General features: G+C 32.6%; 2 protein-coding genes and 1 non-coding gene across 3 annotated transcripts; 2 read left to right on the forward strand and 1 right to left on the reverse strand.

Annotated features, from left to right (window-relative positions):
• Window positions 1-313: 313 nt before the first annotated feature.
• LOC145002944 (replication protein A 70 kDa DNA-binding subunit C-like) lies at window positions 314-2,475 on the forward strand. Its single transcript, XM_078962121.1, has 10 exons — window positions 314-479; window positions 574-667; window positions 784-911; window positions 988-1,072; window positions 1,156-1,315; window positions 1,473-1,675; window positions 1,766-1,886; window positions 1,969-2,151; window positions 2,233-2,301; window positions 2,392-2,475. The coding sequence occupies exons 1-10, from the start codon at window positions 314-316 to the stop codon at window positions 2,473-2,475; spliced, it is 1,293 nt and encodes a 430-aa protein (XP_078818247.1).
• A 62-nt stretch (window positions 2,476-2,537) lies between these two features.
• On the forward strand, window positions 2,538-14,971 carry LOC145002945 (uncharacterized). The gene is made up of 11 exons (XM_078962122.1): window positions 2,538-2,580; window positions 6,183-6,332; window positions 6,446-6,613; window positions 6,697-6,942; window positions 7,032-7,467; window positions 7,562-8,502; window positions 8,629-9,846; window positions 9,972-11,269; window positions 14,219-14,387; window positions 14,439-14,573; window positions 14,685-14,971. Exons 1-11 carry the CDS (start codon window positions 2,538-2,540, stop codon window positions 14,969-14,971), a joined length of 5,091 nt encoding a protein of 1,696 aa, XP_078818248.1.
• Window positions 14,909-15,015, reverse strand: LOC145003608 (small nucleolar RNA R71). The gene has a single exon (XR_013662062.1). It is a non-coding gene; the product is annotated as a small nucleolar RNA R71 (small nucleolar RNA).
• Window positions 15,016-19,152: the final 4,137 nt, after the last annotated feature.

The following is a 19,152-nucleotide window of genomic DNA, read 5'->3' on the forward strand; positions in this document are numbered from 1 at the left end:
CTATGAAGCTTCGTATTATCAGATTATGAACACTAGAAGATTATTATAAGAAAGATGAAATTTTCGCCATTCAACTTATTCTAATGGACGAACAGGTCCACTATATATGGTTTTAATTATTTACATGTTTATATTCATGTTTTTCTTTTTAACTTTTTAATTTAATAACCAAACTTGACTTTTCATGTTAACATAAATCATCATTTAGGGTAAGAAGATCCAAGGTTATGTCCTCAATGCTTACATTTACAAGTTTCGAAAAGTTCTAAAAGAAGGGGAAGCTTTTTTCATAAAAAATCCAAATTTGGCAAAGATGGATGAAGGAAAATTTCAATTAACTGATCAAATGCAAAAGCTCACCTTCACTCATGAGACTACTGTTGCTCCGTGTGTCGATTTTTCTGGATCAATTAATGGGTTTGCTTTTATTGAGTATCATTCCATTATCGTCGGCACTGTTCCACTAAATATTTCATTGGGTTAGTATTTTTTGTTTACCTAAGAAATTATATATATTTTAAATAAGTTAATTTAATTTAATCTGTTTTTTTCTGTATTAATGTTGATATATAGATGTTATCGGTTTCGTGGTCGCAATTGGTAAAATTGATGCTCGAAATGAAGATAGAAAGAGGCATAAGATGAGACTACAAATCCAAGACGTCAAGTTTGTTTTTATTACCTATAATAAAATAATATAATTATTGTGTATATTAACTATTTTGATTGCAATATCAAAAAAATTAATTATTTGCTATTTCTAATTCCCATCTTTTTTGTTAGTGGTTCTCAATTGGATGTTAACCTATGGGGAGATTATTGTTACAAATTGAATGAATACATCCAAAAGAATCCAAACATTCTTCGCATTGTCATAATCCTTCAATTTGCAAAGATTAATCTGTGGCAAGGTATAATGTTTTTTTAATTATGATTCATATTGCAATGACTATTTTCTTTCTTTATTTATTTTTTTGTTTTTTATAGATCGGCGATATGTTAATACATATTATGATGTAACAAAGTTCATCATCAATACTGAAATTGATGAGATAAAAGTTTTCAAAAAAATGTATATTACTTTATGTTATTTTTATGTTAATAATAAATGCCAATGTATGTTATAAATGATGTAACTATGTGGTTAATTAACAGTTTGAATCAAGATGGTCCCCATGAAAACTCATCCAGTACTTTCTCCTATATGAAATCTAATCGAAGTTCCTATATGAAATCTAATCGAAGTTCTGACAAGGATGATTTTGTGCTTAATCATGAGCTGAAAACAATCGCTGATATTTTCGAACCAATTGAGGTAACAAAATTCTGAAATTTCTATCAATCTTTCTAATTTATGTTTTTAAGAAATTATTTATGTAATTAACACATTTCGTTATTTATTACATTTTCAATATCAGCGTTTAAATTATAATATTCATTACTTATAATATTATTGTATTTTTTAAAATCAGATAAAAAAGTATGTTATTGTTGCGACCATAAAAGGAATTCTTCAGCACACATCTTGGCATTACCCGGCATGTACAAATTGCAATACAAAGGCGGTTCCAAAAAATCCTTCCAATGAACCCAGTCTCACCGGATCACTCAAAAATGAAACATATGAATGTCGAAATCCAAAATGCACAAAAACTGAAACATTAACAGTTCCGAGGTTAATACATTTTGAAAAACATTTTGAAAAATATAATAGTAATTTCCCCATCATGTTGACTAATTTTGATAATTTTACATTTCTTAAAAGGTTCATGATTCCGGTAAGAGTTCAAGATCATACTGGAAGTATGACTTTAACAATGTTTGAACAAGATGCGAAAAAGCTTCTAAAAATTTCTGCAAAAGATTTGGTTGCAAAAACAGCTAAGGTGGATGTCTTTCAGATTATTATTTAAAAATAAATTATTGGTAATATATATATAATTACATCTTTTTATATTTTACTTGCAGCTTGGCTTTTGTACTAACGCATACCCGTCAGATATTAATGTGTTGAAAGATATGAAATTGGCTTTCATAGTTTCTGTTTCGAAATACAATGTGCAAAGGAACACCAATCAATATACTATTTCCAGGATTAGTGATGATGAGATATTGATTGAGGAGTTGGAAAAAAAGTTTGTCATTGCAGAGGTTATTATAATTGATTTTTTTTTCCAAAATATAATATACTAATAAACAGGTTTATTAATTATTCATTTCTTTTTTGAACAGGGAGTTAATTCACAATCGTTTGAACATGGTACCACTGATTGTGAATCTCAAGATAACATATTTATAAAGGTGTATTATAAGTAATCTAAATATCTCATGTTAGTATTATCTTTAACTTTAATAAACTCTAATATTACTTTTTTTGTTTTTTAATTTTAGGATGCCATATCTCAGACTGATGATAATGTGACACCAATGAATGTTTTCAAATCGACAGCCACAAGCCCAAAAAAAAAAATTTAATGAATCAAAAGGTTTGAAGCGAGCTCTTGAGGATGATTTTTTTTTTGGATGTCAATGACAACATGTCATCATCAAAGACTATGAAAGCCAAAGGAGGAGGGGAAGGTGGGCAACACAAACTTGTCAAAGTTAAGTTGGAAAAGTGATTCGTCACCTACCTTTTAAGAACAAGAATCAGTTTTTAAATTTTTTGCTATGGTTTTTAAGACATTTTAATTTTTTTGGTAAGAGATTTGATGGATTTGGGAGTTTCTTGGTTTACATTGATTGTTTCTTAATAAATTTGATAATGACTCTATATTATGTGTTATTTTCTTAATAATTTGCTTCCTATTTGTTAAAAACTACAATCAGTAAATCACTATCATGCTCATTAAAATATATTGCTATTTTCTACAAAATTTTATAAGTAAAGAAATTCATACCTTTTTTATATCTTCATTGTTGACTTTGAAGGATTTACAGGAATTGATGTTTCAGAAACTACAATAGACCACATGGAACTTTATAAATTAGTTTATCCGTCAAAAAAAATTGAAATATTAAAAATTAACATAAAACAATAGTTACAAACATGTGATCAATAGAAACTTATGAAGGAGAATGGATGGGATGATAAAAAGGAAAAACCTTAATCATTTAAATTTTCGAGAAAGCTTTGTCAGTTCCTGAAGATCAATTCAAACATAATGACAACATAGTTAGGGAAGTTAAAAAAAGCAAGCATAATTTGATTTACAGTTTAACACGCAACAAAAAAAAAAACAATTCTAACTTACAGAATAATAACGTATCAAACCTGCTGACATTTGTTAAATTCTTCTCTCTTAAAATCTTCAAGGGGACAACACTGAGAAATACCTCCTTTAGTCATGCTGCATGTGTACACAAATTGAAACATGTCACACCAAACCTAAGATGCTAGATATTGCATGATTAAATAGAGAACTTGCACAAACTTACTTTACATCATAACTATTCATCTATTAGAATAGAGATCATACAAACAGTTAAAAGAAAAAAAGAAAGAAAGCCAAACAACCTGACAACGACTAATCAGTAGATAATAACCAATAATTAATAGGGAATAATTTTTTTATAACAATATAAAAGAAACAGATAAACAAAGCCCGACAACACAATAAAAAAGTTTTGCACAGTATGCTTATGCTTGGGTTGCACCATTGCTGTTTTCTTCTCTAAAATGTGTATATGCTTTTATCTTATTTGCTGTTTTTTTCTCTGAAATGTGTAAAATGACTATAACGCCCTAATGTAAAAACACAACCATGAAATTACTAGATCAATTACTTGTCCCCTCTGTTTCTTCTTTTTTAGCATGTCCATAACAATAGCTTCAGGTACAATCAGTACCTAAAATCTGTCAATAAGGATCCAACATGGGAACAATAAACAATGAGATAAATTCCTTTACTGACAACTTTTAACATTACTTGAATAAGAAGCGAGGTGAAAAGGATAATACTATTTACTTTCATTCAAAAATCTGAAATCCATCATTTATCTACATTATGTCTTCCAAGCGGGACAAACTCAGAGCCTTCACTACAAGAATAAGAGACAGCAGAAAGTGAATGTCAATATTTGTAAAACAGAACCAAGTTGTTTCAGCACAACGGATACTTTGGCTAATGGGAATTATATATACGATCAGGTTTAATGTCAGGTGTTATGGTCGGAAAACGCCCAACAGGGTTGTCACTTTCCAAAAATACCCTCAATCCATAATGAGTCGTTAGGAAAGAACAAGTGGCAAAACTACGTGTTTTCTAAAAACCTTAAATTTCAGAATAATAAAAAAATCCATTCTTTCATATTCGAATTTAAGTGATCCGGTGACTTTTCAAATCATTTAGAAGCAGTCGATCCACAATTTCAGGCAACAATTTAGGAAATTTAGCAAACCAAATATACACAAAAAATTACTTATCTTTTTTACTATATAATCAATGACGTCTGACTTGGACATCTTCCCTTTGCATTCAATTTTACGATAAATCGATCCTGTCAGGAGTGAAAAATATTAAAAATCGAAAAGTATTCAAATAAAGTTTAAACCCTAGATCCAAAAAACCTAAATACCTTTTGCTGATATACGTTGATCACGCTCTAATCCCTCTCCGTTCTCAGTCCCGACTCTCTGTCTTCACCCTCTTCTTCAACTGTCGGCATGTCGCTTGCTAACTGAGTGAAATAAGTGTTACAATCCCCTTCGATTTTTGCCTCCGTCCGTCAGCCTACGATAAAGGTCCGTCGGTAGACTAATACGGCGTCACTACACTATAGGACTCTTTAAATCCCGTCTACCACTGCTGCACGACTCTTCGTTGGTATAAGTTCCCCTTCGATTTCATCATTTACTTCACTGTATTCTTTGTCTTTGAAGATAAGTTCCCGTGGTATTATTTTTGTGATACAGAAACAACTTTAAGAAGAGGGTGAAGACAGAGAGTCCTTTAATATTTTTGATATACAATTAGAATTGTTTATTTTCTATTTGTTGTAATAAACTTTTATAATTTATAATCTAATTCGTTCCTTTTTAAATTTTGGTTAACATTATTTATTGAATCCTTTAATATTTTTATTTTCATTGGTTAAAAAGTAACTAATTACCAATTTCTATATTTGTACTTTGAAAATAAATTATATTATTTTTTGGGTTCCCGGTTGATATTGATTAAATCTCACAGTTGGTAACATTAATTGAAGGCCATTGCAATCACCGGACATTTTCAAACCTATTTTTCATTTATACAAAGACATGAGGGTAAAATATGATCATTACCTTTTTTTCAATTACTTTTAAACTACTCATCATATTTTATATTTGTTTTATAATATTTGTTATAATTGTAAAGTTATACATAACTTTTATTTGACCTCCCATTTGTATTTTAAATTCTAATTAAATTTTTTTTATATACAGATGATAGAATATACCATGGATTTCAGCTAAAGAACGACGAAGATTAAGGAAACTATATTTGGATAATAGAAGATTTAAAAAAATACCTACTATATCAGACGGTCATACTTCATCTACCTCAACACCTTTTAACAGTACCCAAAACGGTAATTTATTCGTATGTTAATTTTTTTTTTGTATAATTACTATGTTATTTGTTAAAAAATATAAAAATTTTAAATCTATATAATTAATTAATATTAATGTTATTTTCCTTATTAACTATATTTCAAATTATATGTAGCTAATGTCTTCGGTCATCATCAACATTTGAAAAGTAGCTATAATAAAATTTCTCAATATCATTGCTCAACCTTTCAATCTACTTCAAATATCAATTATATGACTCCCCTATCCAATATATCAAATGGTATGTATAATTTTTATTATTGTTATTATACATGGACTATTCTTTCACATTACAATAAGTATATGATTAAAAACTAACATTTTTTTTTCGGCTTTATCTAACAATCTTATAAAGGTCCAACATCCTCATCCAAGCAGTTTTCTCAAGGAGTGCACAAATTAAAACAAAAGTCTGCACATATATCTCCTATACGTATGTTCGACCTAACAACAGGTGATCATATTAACGATCCACATATTCTCTATGCATACATGCAGTTATATCAAAAACCAATCATAATAGATACAAACATAACTTACAAACTTAGCTTATAGATTATATTTTAATTAAACTTTCTTTCTATTATAGATTATGAGAGAAAAAATGATTCTTCTTCAGCTAAAGAGAAACGAAAAGTAAGGAAGTTATATTTGGATATTAGAAAATATAAAAAGAAATCAACCATATCAAACGGTCAAAGTTCGTCTGCAACGCCACGTGTTAACACGAGCCTCAACGGTAATTATTTTGTGTGATTTACTTATTTTTATTATCCTAACAATATGTTTTATGAAATTGCCCAATTGTGTTTAATTTTCATTATTATTAAACAAAGTTAAAATTATATGCAGGTGATGTCTTGAATCGGCATCAACATTTAAACTCATCAAAAAAGCTCACACATATTTCCTCTCAAAAGGAAAATATCACCTCTTGCAAGACTCCTCAATATCATTCTACAACATTGCCATCTCCTTCAAATCTAAATTTTAGGACTCCACTTTCCAATATCTCAAATGGTATGTATATTTTTTTTTATTATACATACAATATTATTTTATATTACAATAACTACATGATTACCATATTGTTTTTCTTTCAGCTACTTATAGCAGTCAACATAATGTGCCAACACACTTATCAAGTAACCGACGATTTTCATCATCTTCTAATTCCAAGAAATCAAGCAATTTTTCGACGATCACACACAATCAAAATTCTTCACGAGTACACAACTCAAAAAGAAAGTTTGCACATATATCTCCTATACCTATATTTGGCTTAACGAGAGATGATAATATTAATGGTGGAGATATTATCCAACCGACACATGTTGGTATATCAACAGGTAATAATCATAAACAACATTTTACATATTTTATGTTGGTAATTATAAATTTATTATAGTTACATTTTTTATAATGTTCTATTTAACAGGTTATTTAGATCATGGTGATCAGAATGTTGTTTGTGAACTATGTCACGCTAAATTATGGAAAGACGAATCTTCGAGAGGCAATAAAACAGGGGATAAAATCTTTTCTCTATGTTGTGGTTATGGGAAGGTAGAACTACCTCCTTTAAAAGAGCCACCGCAAAGTTACAAACAACTTTATGTTGAGATAAATTCTAAAAGCAAATACTTCATGAAAAACATTCGTCGTTACAATTCAATGTTTTCATTTACATCGATGGGTGGGAAAGTTGATTCATCCATCAATAAAGGAAACGCACCATACATATTCAGGCTTAGCGGTCAAAATTATCATAGTATCGGAAGCCTTCTCCCTACGAATGGATGTCAACCAAGATTTTCTCAGTTGTACATATATGATACCGAAAATGAAACATCATATAGACAGAAATGTTTCGGGTATACATTCTAATTTACTAATACTTTCTATTATCACATTAACAATATTACTTTTATATTACTCATTTGTATATTAAAATAAATTTATTTACAGTGGAACCAAGCATGACTCTACATCAACTGATGATTCAACTGATCTTCAAATTATAGAATATTTGAAGCTTATGTTGGATTCAAATAACGAGTTGGTCAAGTGTTATAGGATGGTTAGAGATGTTTTTAATTCAAATCCTCGTGCTGACCTAAAGTTACGAATTATTGGAAAAAGAAAACATGATGGAAGGACATATAACCTACCAACTGCATCTGAGGTTGCTGCTTTAATTGTAGGAGACATTGGTGATTTTATTGATAACAGAGACATTGTAGTGCAAACTTCATCTGGAGCTCTACGTCGTATCAGTGAATTACATCCTTCTTACCTTGCTTTACAATATCCTCTACTATTTCCATATGGTGACGATGGTTATAGAGTTGACATCCCCTATAGAGGTGTTACGTCTTCGAGCAATAGCAAGCGTCCGAACACTACAATGAGGGAATTTTTCGCTTACAGAATTCAAGACAGGGATAATTATTTTTCATTGATTTTGAATTCAAGAAGGCTTTTTCAACAGTTTTTGGTAGATGGTTATACAATGATTGAAAGCGAGAGATTATATTACGTACGGAAGCAACAAAAAGTTCTCCGATGTGAATCTTATGAGAAATTGCGTAAGTTTCAAGATCAAGGGAATAAGAATATTTCGGAATTGGGCCAACGGGTTATATTACCTTCTTCTTTTACTGGCGGTGCACGTTACATGATGCAAAACTACTTAGACGCCATGTCGCTTTGTAAGTGGTTTGGATATCCTGATTTTTTCATAACATTTACATGCAATCCAAAATGGCCAGAAGTTCGAAGATTTCTTAAAGATACTACTCTTAATCCAGAGGATAGACCTGATATCCTTTGTAGGTTGTTTAAGATCAAACTTGATGCATTGATTAAAGACCTACGCGAAAATGCAGTATTTGGCATGGTTCAAGCAGGTATTTAAAATTTAAACTTCATACTAACCATATTTTATTATAATGGCATGTTTTATTTAAAATATTGTTACATTTTCTACATTATTAAATTTATTAATACAAAGTTGTTTATTTCTATATATGCAGTTGTCTATACAATTGAGTTTCAAAAACGCGGTTTGCCTCACAGTCATATTTGTCTATTCATGCAACCTGATTACAAGCTTCCTACCGTGGAACACATTCATCAATTTATTTCAGCTGAGATTCCCGACATTAACCAAGATCATGCTTTGTATAAACTTGTGAAGGAGTTCATGATACATGGTCCATGTGGTGCTCAAAATGTTAATTGCCCTTGCATGGTGGATAACAAATGCTCTAAAAACTTCCCAAAGAATTTCTCTGAACATACTTCAATTGATAAGAATGGTTTTCCTATATATAGGAGAAAAAATGATGGATCGTTTGTCGAAAAATCTGGTGTCCAGTTAGATAACAGAAATGTTGTTCCATACAACAAATACCTGTTGAAACGATACCAAGCACACATAAATGTTGAATGGTGCAATCAAGGATCTTCCATCAAGTATTTATTCAAATATATTAATAAAGGTCCCGATAGAGCAACTGTTGGTTTTGTACAAAGCAACAATGACTGTGATAAAGATGATACAGTCGATGAGATAAAAGAATACTATGATTGTAGATATCTTTCTGCATGTGAAGCATCTTGGCGAATTTATGGATATGATGTTCATTACAGACATCCTTCAGTGATGAGACTTCCTTTTCATCTTCCAAATCAACAACAAGTTATCTACGGTGCAGATGACGACATCGACAATGTTCTCAACAAGCCTTCTGTTGCTTCTTCCATGTTCACATCTTGGATGGAGTGCAATAAAGTTTACAAACAAGCAAAAAAACTAACTTATGTTGAATTTCCAACAAAGTTTGTTTGGAAGCTTGATTTGAAAACTTGGAAGCCAAGGGAGGTTGGATATTCAATTGGTAGAATTCATTCAGTGTCACCTAATCTTGGTGAAGCATATTTCTTAAGAATTCTTTTAAACAAAGTGAAAGGACCAAAATCATTTGAAGAAATCCGCATGGTTAATGGTGAAATATGTCCTTCATTTAGAGATGCATGTTATGCTCTCGGCCTCTTAGATGATGATAAAGAATACATCGAAGCAATTAAGGAAGCAAGTCAATCTGGATCCGGTTATTACTTACGTTTCTTATTCGCTATCATGTTATTATCTCACAGTTTGTCTAGCCCGGATGTTGTGTGGGAAAATACATGGGAATACTTATCAGATGGAATTCTTTACACTCAACAACGAAGATTAAAATCTCTAGGTATTATAATATTCTTTACTTTTTTATTTTAAAATACATGTTTAAATCAATATACAGTACTAATTTATTTCAATAACAAATTTGTTTATATTTTTTTTGTAATTATTATACCAATTTTGTTTCAGGTCTAACACTTAATGAAGATCAAATTAAGAACCTAACTTTGTTTGAGATTGAACAAATTTTACTTCGTAACAATTCAAGTCTCAAAAACTTTACAAGAATGCCTTTACCTGATGTTGATTCTGTATCCTCTTCAAACAATCGTCTTATCAGTGAGGAACTAGATTATGACATACCGAATTTAAAGAACGAGTTTCAACGGCTTTATATTGCATTAACATCCGAGCAACGAAACATTTTTGATGATATCATGACTGCAGTAAATAATAACGAAGGAGGTGTTTTCTTTGTCTACGGTTATGGTGGAACAGGTAAAACCTATCTTTGGAAGACATTATCTGTTGCAGTTATATGTAAAGCTCAAATTGTTTTAAATGTTGCGTCAAGTGGGATTGCTTCTTTATTATTAACCGGTGGTAGGACGGCACATTCACGGTTTATAATTCCTTTGGTTCTTACTGAGGTTTCTATTTGTTCGATATCACCAGATAGTGAACTTGCCAGTTTATTACGAAAAACCTCATTAATCATTTGCGATGAAGCACCCATGATTCACAAACATGCATTTGAAGCTTTAGATCGAACTTTGAAAGATATATTCAAGTGTCATGATTCTAGAAACTCAAATATGCCATTTGGAGGGAAAGTGATTGTTTTTGGAGGAGATTTTAGACAAATTTTTCCTGTTATCCCAACTGGTAGTAGACAAGACATTGTCAATGCTTCCTTAAGTTCATCATATTTATGGCAACAATGCAAAGTCTATCAACTAACCAAGAATATGAGGCTAACTGTCGGAAGTCATACATCTGCTATTCAAAAGACAATGGATTTTGCAAAATGGCTTTTGGATATAGGAGAAGGGAAAGTTGGTGGTTCTAACGATGGCGAAGCAATTATTGATATTCCAGATGATCTTCTAATTAATGATCCTTATGATCCTATAGGTTCATTAATCGAGTTTGTATACCCTTCAATTCTTGAAGCTTCTAGCATTCCAAAATATTTTCAAGAAAGGGCAATACTTGCTCCAAAAAATGAAGTTGTTGGAAAAATAAATGATCGTTTGCTAAAATTATTTCCAGGAGATAAAGTCGAATATCTAAGCTCGGATAAATTATGTGAATCTGAGTTTGTCCATGATCACTTTGATGCTAATTTATACTCACCAGATGTTTTAAATGGTCTTAAAGTCTCAGGACTGCCTGATCATAAGTTAGTTTTGAAAATCGGGGTTCCGGTTATGTTATTGAGAAACATTGATCAAAAAAATGGCTTATGTAATGGCACTAGACTACAAGTGATATCTTTGGGCAAACGTGTTATTGAGGCAGTTATCATAATTGGAAGTAATATTGGAAATCGGACATTTATTCCAAGAATGACCTTGACACCATCTGGAAAAAAAAATCCCATTCAAATTCCAAAGAAGACAATTTCCATTAGCTGTTTGTTTTGCAATGACAATTAACAAGAGCCAAGGACAGTCCTTATCTAAGGTTGGTTTATTTTTGAAAGATCCAGTTTTTACACATGGTCAGTTGTATGTTGCCCTATCTAGAGTTCAAAGTAGAGAAGGATTAAAATTGTTAATTTTAGATAAGGATGGTAGGCTTACAAATAAAACTTCTAATGTTGTTTATAAAGAAGTTTTTAGAAATTTGTAAGTTATTTGTAATATAATATTCCTCATAATATGTATTCTTATTATTATTAAAAGATGTTGTTAAATTTTCTTTTATAATTTTTTTATAATATATGTTTATTTTAACAACTTATTTTTTTCATTGTTTTACCAAATTTTATTTACTTCACTTTTTGGTGTTTTTTTATTTTTACAATAAATTTAATATTTAATTATATTATATCGTAACCTTTTTTTTTATTTTATTCACAAATTAAAACTATATAATATACATTGAAAATTAAATTCACAGCTTTAAATCAATGATTTTAATTTTATATAACTCTAAAAAATACCTATTCGTTAATGATTTAATTATATTATTTGTTTTATAATTACAAGATTTTAGTATGAAAATGTGATTAAATTTGCAACCGTGGTTCCCACGGGTTATAAACTAGTATATATATATATATATATATATATATATATATATATATATATATATATATATATATATATATATATATATATATATATATATAGTTTTTTGATGAGCAACTAAACTGTAACCTAAAAATGTGACATTTGCCGTGATGTTTTGGCACATGGGATGATAAGAATAAATGTTATTTCCATAATAAAACCTAATTGCTTGTGAAGCTTCTTTAAATTTAACAAAACCCCATTTGAAATAGAAACCAAAAGATTACTTTAATGATTGGGAAAGGAAAAAATGATTACTTGAGCTCTTCACCAGAAAACTACAACTACAGATAATGGATTTGTTAAGGAAAAAATGATTACTTGAGCTCTTCACTAGAAAATTGTAGATAATGGATATGTTTGAAGATAGCGATGGAGTTGACTAATGGGGGAATGGACACTACAACTCCAGACAATATGCTCACGGTGGAGCCATAATCAAAATGTTGAAGCTTGATATGTGCATATTTAACCATATATTTAGTATAGATTTTTATCAATTATTAGCTAATTATTTGCATATTATGGACAAAAGGTATTTAATAATGTTTAAATTGTATTTTCAGTCCAGAAATCATGCTCGGGAGCAAGAATGAGGAAGGATAAGCAATTAGAAGTTGGAAAATGAAGAAAAAAAATACAAACTTGAAGCTACTCGGCGAGTCCAATCGTCTACTTGACGAGTTGCCACGAATGTTCGCGAAACAATACGTAGAATCCTTGCCGTACACGGATTTTACAAAGGAACTCGGCGAGTTGGGTATCTACTCGACGAGTTGCCCCTGTTTTGAGGATATTATAAATAGAAGTCAAATTCCGAATCTAAGGACTTTTCTGGCTTTTCTGGAGGATACTTTGCGACTAAGGAAACCCTTGGAAACCTGAAGAACGTGAGAAGAACCCTAATCTCTTATTCTTAGAATATTCAAGGCGACTTAGGTTTAATTTTCCACTTAATCTTCGAATTGAACAATGTTTGAGTTGATTACTTTTGTTTTTGGCTTTATGACTACTATCATCATGAGTTAAATTTTCGATTTATGTTTAGGGAAGACAAATTTACTTATATGGATTAATTTTATAGTTTAGTTAATTGTTTATTGGTGATTTTGTTAAATTAAGTTTGTTAAAGATCCTTATGCATTAACCATAACTATTCTCTGTTAATAGGAAGATAATTAGGTTGCATGAACATCTCTTAATTGTTTACCTCATATGATTTATGTGAACACTTTGTTATGTGCCTAGGACTAGTGAATATGAAACTAGGATTAATTAGAGAATTGGTAAATTAATGTGTAAGCTATTTGATAAACCAACAACAAGAGGCTAATTGAATTAGTAATTTGATTAACCAACACAAGTCTTATTTAACCCGAATAATTGAACTAGGGAATTAATTAGCTTAAACACTTGATCACTGCTTAAATTAATTGATTTTCTAAGGATTGGTAATAGCGAATGCAAATCTAATCACTTTAGTCGGTAATCAATAACAATTAATCTATTGTTTTGCTATAAAGTTAATTATAGGAGTGAATGAGTTGAACCTAAGCAGAAACCTTTTATTAAATTTGGTGAATAATTACTTGTTTTAGCTGCTAGTTAGTTAAATTGCGTGTTAGTTAGTTTATTTAAGTTTTCTAGTCTTGCAAAATTAGAGAAAACCTTCCCTTTTCTTACTTGTTTTTAGATAATTATAGTTATTAGTTTCAATTTTCCGTTCCCTGAGTTCGATACCTTACTTATTTAGCTATACCACAATTGATAGGTTCACTGCCTTTGTGTGTTAATTTTATAATTAAAAGTAGGTTTAAAACTAGTTGAGTTCACACACATCAAGTTTTTAGCGCCGTTGCCGGGGAACGGTTCAAAAAAAATTAATACTAATTTCCAGTTTTATCGACCCATTGTGTGGGACCCATCTTGCACAAAGTTCTTTTTTTTAGTAACTTAGTTATTAGGATAGTTTTATAAGTTTTTGTTTTTTTTTTTAGAAATTGTGTTCAAATTTTTTCTATTTCTGCCTTGAACTCGCCGAGTGCATTCGTAGCTACTTGGTGGGTCCATCGCAGGTTTCCAGTTTTTGTTTTTATTTCAAATTTTCATTTTTACGCGTGTTTCTTGTTTTGATTTCAGGTTTACATGACCCGAGGATCCAACACACCTTTGGTCCCTCCATTTAAGGACCCGGAATCCGCACTTAGAAGAAATAAAGATAAAGTAATTGAAGACAATCACCCGCCGAAGAAATCACCATTCAAAGACCTCAAATCAGTTTTTGGGAAGAAAAAGGACAATAAAGCAGGTGAGGCCAGCATTCAATAAAGTGAAGGAACTAAATTAGAAATTTTTGAAGATAATACAAAAGAAACCAAGATTGAGTACGATTATGACTCCAAATCCGAAGAAGAAAGTGAATTTGAAGACGAACCAGTAAACCCCATGGCTAACATCGATGAAGTTCCCATGGGAAAATGGAAGAAGAGGATACGTGACGATACCAGCCCGGGACTTGTGCAACCCATCATTCCCGCTACTGCTACTTTCGAACTAAAGGGCCACATACTTGCTCAACTTAAGTAAATCCCTTTCTACGGGAAAGATCACGAAGATGCTTACAAGCATTTGGATGAGGTCAACAATGTGGCTGATTATTTTAATGTTCCAAATGTGCTTCGCGAAACCGTGTTGCTTCGTATGCTTCCAGTCACATTCAAGGGTGCTGCAAAGGATTGTCTCAAATCACTACCACCAGGACCCATTACTACATGGGCTAAAATGAAGGAAGAATTCATTGATCAGTTTTATCCTCCCTCAAAGATAGCCAAACTGAAGGAAGTCATTGCTAACTTTGAGCAACAAGCTGGAGAGTCCTTATACGAGGCGTGAGAGAGATACAAAGTTCTACTCAGAATTTGCCCACATCATGATCTTAATAGTCAACAAGAAGTCTCCATTTTCTATGATGGAGTGAATGTGAGCACAAGGAAACTCCTTGATTCACAAGTACCTCTCACAAAGAAGCCACCCCCGGTGATCAAAGAACTAATTGAAGAATTCTCTAAGCATTCTAGGGAGTACCACAACCCAAGGAATGACTTGACTCGAGGGGAGGTGAACTCCATTACCGATGACATGGCAGCGATGATGGCAAAGTTGGAGAGCGTGGACCGGCGAATGACTAAGATGGACCAATCCATCCATGTTATTAGGGTGGGATGCAAAAACTGTAGATGGCCCCACCTTTCAAAAGATTGTAACCTTGATGAGAATGGAAACAGGAAGGTACAAGTATGCTATTCAAGTGGAGACAGGTACGATGATAACTGGCGAAAACCCAAGAAAGAATGGCTACCATATGATGAATATAAAAAGACAAGGAAGGAGAAATACAAGAAAAAAGATAGAGGCTTCTATCAAAAGGATGAATTGGTACATGAAAAGAAGTTAGATTTGGAATACATGCTTACAAGATTCGTGGCTGCATCCGAGAAAATACATAATGATACCGATGTTGCACTTAAAGATCAACAAAATATGTTGAGAGAACACCAACTTATGATGAAAGATCAACAAGCTCTGTTGAGAAATCAGCAAGCATCTATCCTCAATATAGAGAAGCAGTTGGGTCAACTTGCTCAACAAGTAAATGCAGGGGCGGATCCAAGGGGATCCCAGGGTAGCCCGGGATACCCCTCAATTTTTTTTTTCGGTAGTATAATTTTTGTTTACGTATCCGTTAAAAAAATTCGGTGTAATGTATATATACGCATCCCTCCACTTATAAACACAAACAAACAGTTGGTCTGCTGGTTAAGGCGTTGGCTTATTCAAGCAAAGGTCTTGAGTTCTACTCTTACTTCTTACATATTCTTTGTTTATTTTTGTTTTATTTTCGCAGCTATTCTATCCCACATCGCTAAACACATGTAAACTCAACCATTTTTTTTATTATATAAACATGTTATGCTCGTGCTTTTTTTTATATCTACTGTAACGCCCGTAGATCCGGGCTAGTCAATTTAGAGGCAATAGGGGTCGAAAATGACTTTTCTACAAAATATTATTTAGAATACATAGTCTTAACCAAGTTGTAGAATATGTCACAAGGTTTCCATACATATAAAGAACGCCGAAATCCGAGTTATAACGAAGAAGTTATGGCCCGTCGAAGTTTTACGGCAAAACCGGCACGGCACCGGGAAGCGTAAATAGTGAATTTACGATAGAACGAGATTTATCCTTAGCAATCTAAACAAAAGTCGTAGAATATGTTAAACTAAGAACATCGATAAAAAGAATGCCCAGATCTGACTTCGTATGAAGAAGTTATGATTTTTCTAAGATTCGGCTTAGGAGTGCACAGCCTGAAACTCGAATTTTAGTTCGAGCGGTTTTTGGCTTACATGACCTAAATGAGAGTTGATAATATCATTAATAGGAACTCAACGGTAAAAAGACAGACGAAAACAGAGTCCGTATGAAGGAGTTATGAACTCTTCGCGGTCATTTAACAGTCTAAATGCCTCCTACTGTTAAATTTGAGATCGGTCGAGAATTAGCTGACGGAGTCTAAACGAAAGTTGTAGATCTTGATTTTACCTACACGTGGATATAAAGAACATCCAAAACGGAGCTCGTATACGAAAGTTATGATTTTTCTAAGTTTGAAGGCTGATACACGATAGGGGGTGACGTGGCACCACCAGAATTGGACACGTGGCACCACCAGAAGGCCACCACATGGACCAACTCGGTGAGTAGGTCCCCCCTACTCAGCGAGTAGACCAGTCAGCACCCCTATAAATAGAGGTGCCGGGTTCCATTCATTCTCACACCTTCCAACTTCTCTTTCTCTCTCTAAACTCTCTCTCTCTAAGCCCCCTAACCCCCCTAAAAGCCTAGGGTAACTCCCTAGCACGAGGCGGAAGCCCCGGAGCGCCTGAAGGCTCCGAGAAAAGAGCCTTTCGGCTCGGGAAACGCTGCTCCAGCGAAGCCCGGTTTTGCGAAAAACCCGCTGTAAGTGAGCTACGCCTACGCTAGTTTTAATATAGCTTCTAATTAATTATAGTAACATTATTAGGACCTGAAAATAATTATTTGGGCTATTATTATGAGTTATATTGAGTTTTATTTAAAGCTTATATAATAATAATAATAATAATAATAATAATAATAATAATAATAATAATAGCTAGACTATTAATTAGTCACGATTATCGTTAGACTAAACCCTAGTGGTATTGGTACTAGGTTTTATCGAAGGAATTTGCTTTGAGAGTATCGAAGTGTTGTCCGAGTGTTGAGTCACCGCCTATCAAGTGAGTGCATAGTCCCTTTCATCTTACACATAGATATGAAGTATTTTATATAAACTACGTGTTATGTGTGCATATTATCTGAATACTTGTTGTCTATGCTGGATGAACGTTTTATACATGTTTTAAAGGATTTAAACTGTATACGTATTTTATATATACGAATATGTTGGGTATGATGATGGGTAGACAAATGATGAGAGATAGAGGATGATGTGAGTATACATTGGCAGCTATAGACTTAGTGCCTATGGGACAAACACCGGTAGCTATGGACTTAGTACCTGTCAGACGTTGGTAGCTATGGATTTAGTACCTGTTAGGAGTTGGTAGCTATGGACTTAGTACCTATTAGTTAGACACTGGTAGCTATGGATTTAGTACCTGTAGGAATTGGTAGCTATGGACTTAGTACCTGTTGAGCGTTGGTAGCTATGGATTTAGTACCCGATGAGTAAGATATAGCAGCTATGGAATTAGTGCTTTACGAACGAACATTGGCAGCTATGGATTTAGTGTCAGTCCTATGACCCTGGAAGTAAGGGACTTCGGAATAAACGAATGCAGGATAGACGACCCTTAGGTTAAATCCTTAAGAGTAAAGAAGATAACGGGGATGGGTAATTGGGTTGATTGTTTGATTGTTTAAACATAATAATTATATTATTGTGGGTTGAAAACCCTATGTACTCACCAGGTTTCCCAAACTGACCCACTCAGTTTATTTATATCACAGGTGTTGATATGAAGTCACTTTACACTGAGAGATTTAAAGAGATGTAGATCACTAGTGTAAATAAATTGTAAGTTCTGTTTATGCTTATGTTTCTGTATTAACGATGACATCCCAAACGTTTTAAGATGAATAAAAATACGTCTCTTCGAAAATGTTTTAATAACGTATTTATCGTGTTTTTCTGGGAACAAATTCCGCAACCTTTTTATAAAATGAAGTACTCTGATTTTTATAAAGCATAAACAAAATCAGTCTTTCCTGGCCGTGATTTTGGGGATGTCACATCTACTTTGAGTCCCACATCAATTCAAGTATTAAAATATACTTCAACTTCATGTTTATATAACAAGATTTGAGGTTAGCTAAGGATTCTATTAAGATTTGAGGTTAGCTAAGGATTTTATTAAGATTCGGGATACCCCTTTACTTTGATCCTGGCTCCGCCACTGAGTAAATGAGAGAAAACCAGGTGGACTACCTAGTAATATCGAAAGTAACCCAAAAGGCACACATATAAATATTATAACAACTGGAATGGGAAGATTATAACTCCCCCGACCCCTATTCAGCAAGAAGACCCCAAGGTGGTGCAGGAGGAGGCAGAAGATCAGAACCAAAATCAGACTCAGTTGATCCCAGACACTACTCGCCGAGTCCAAGATATGGACTCGACGAGTCCGACACCTGATCAGAAAATTAACTCTCCTGCTAATCCATATCAGCCTCCACTGCCATATCCAGCCCGAGCTAGACAAGAAAAGAATGAAGAAGAATACCAGAAGTTTCTAGAACATATAAAGGCTCTTCAAATTAATATACCATTCATAGAAGTCGTTACACAAATGCCAAAATTGAAAATACGCCAAATTTCTCAAGGAGCTTCTAACTTATAGAAAGAATATGGAAGAAGTGAAGAAAGTGGTTCTAAATGAGAATTGTTCAAATGCCATGTTGAACAAACTACCGAAGAAGAAGGGTGATCTGGGAAGCTTAACCTTACCTTGTCAATTTGGAAA

Source organism: Lactuca saligna, chromosome 6 (assembly GCF_052625555.1).
Source record: "Lactuca saligna cultivar CGN05327 chromosome 6, ASM5262555v1, whole genome shotgun sequence".
Classification (NCBI taxonomy): Eukaryota; Viridiplantae; Streptophyta; class Magnoliopsida; order Asterales; family Asteraceae; genus Lactuca; species Lactuca saligna.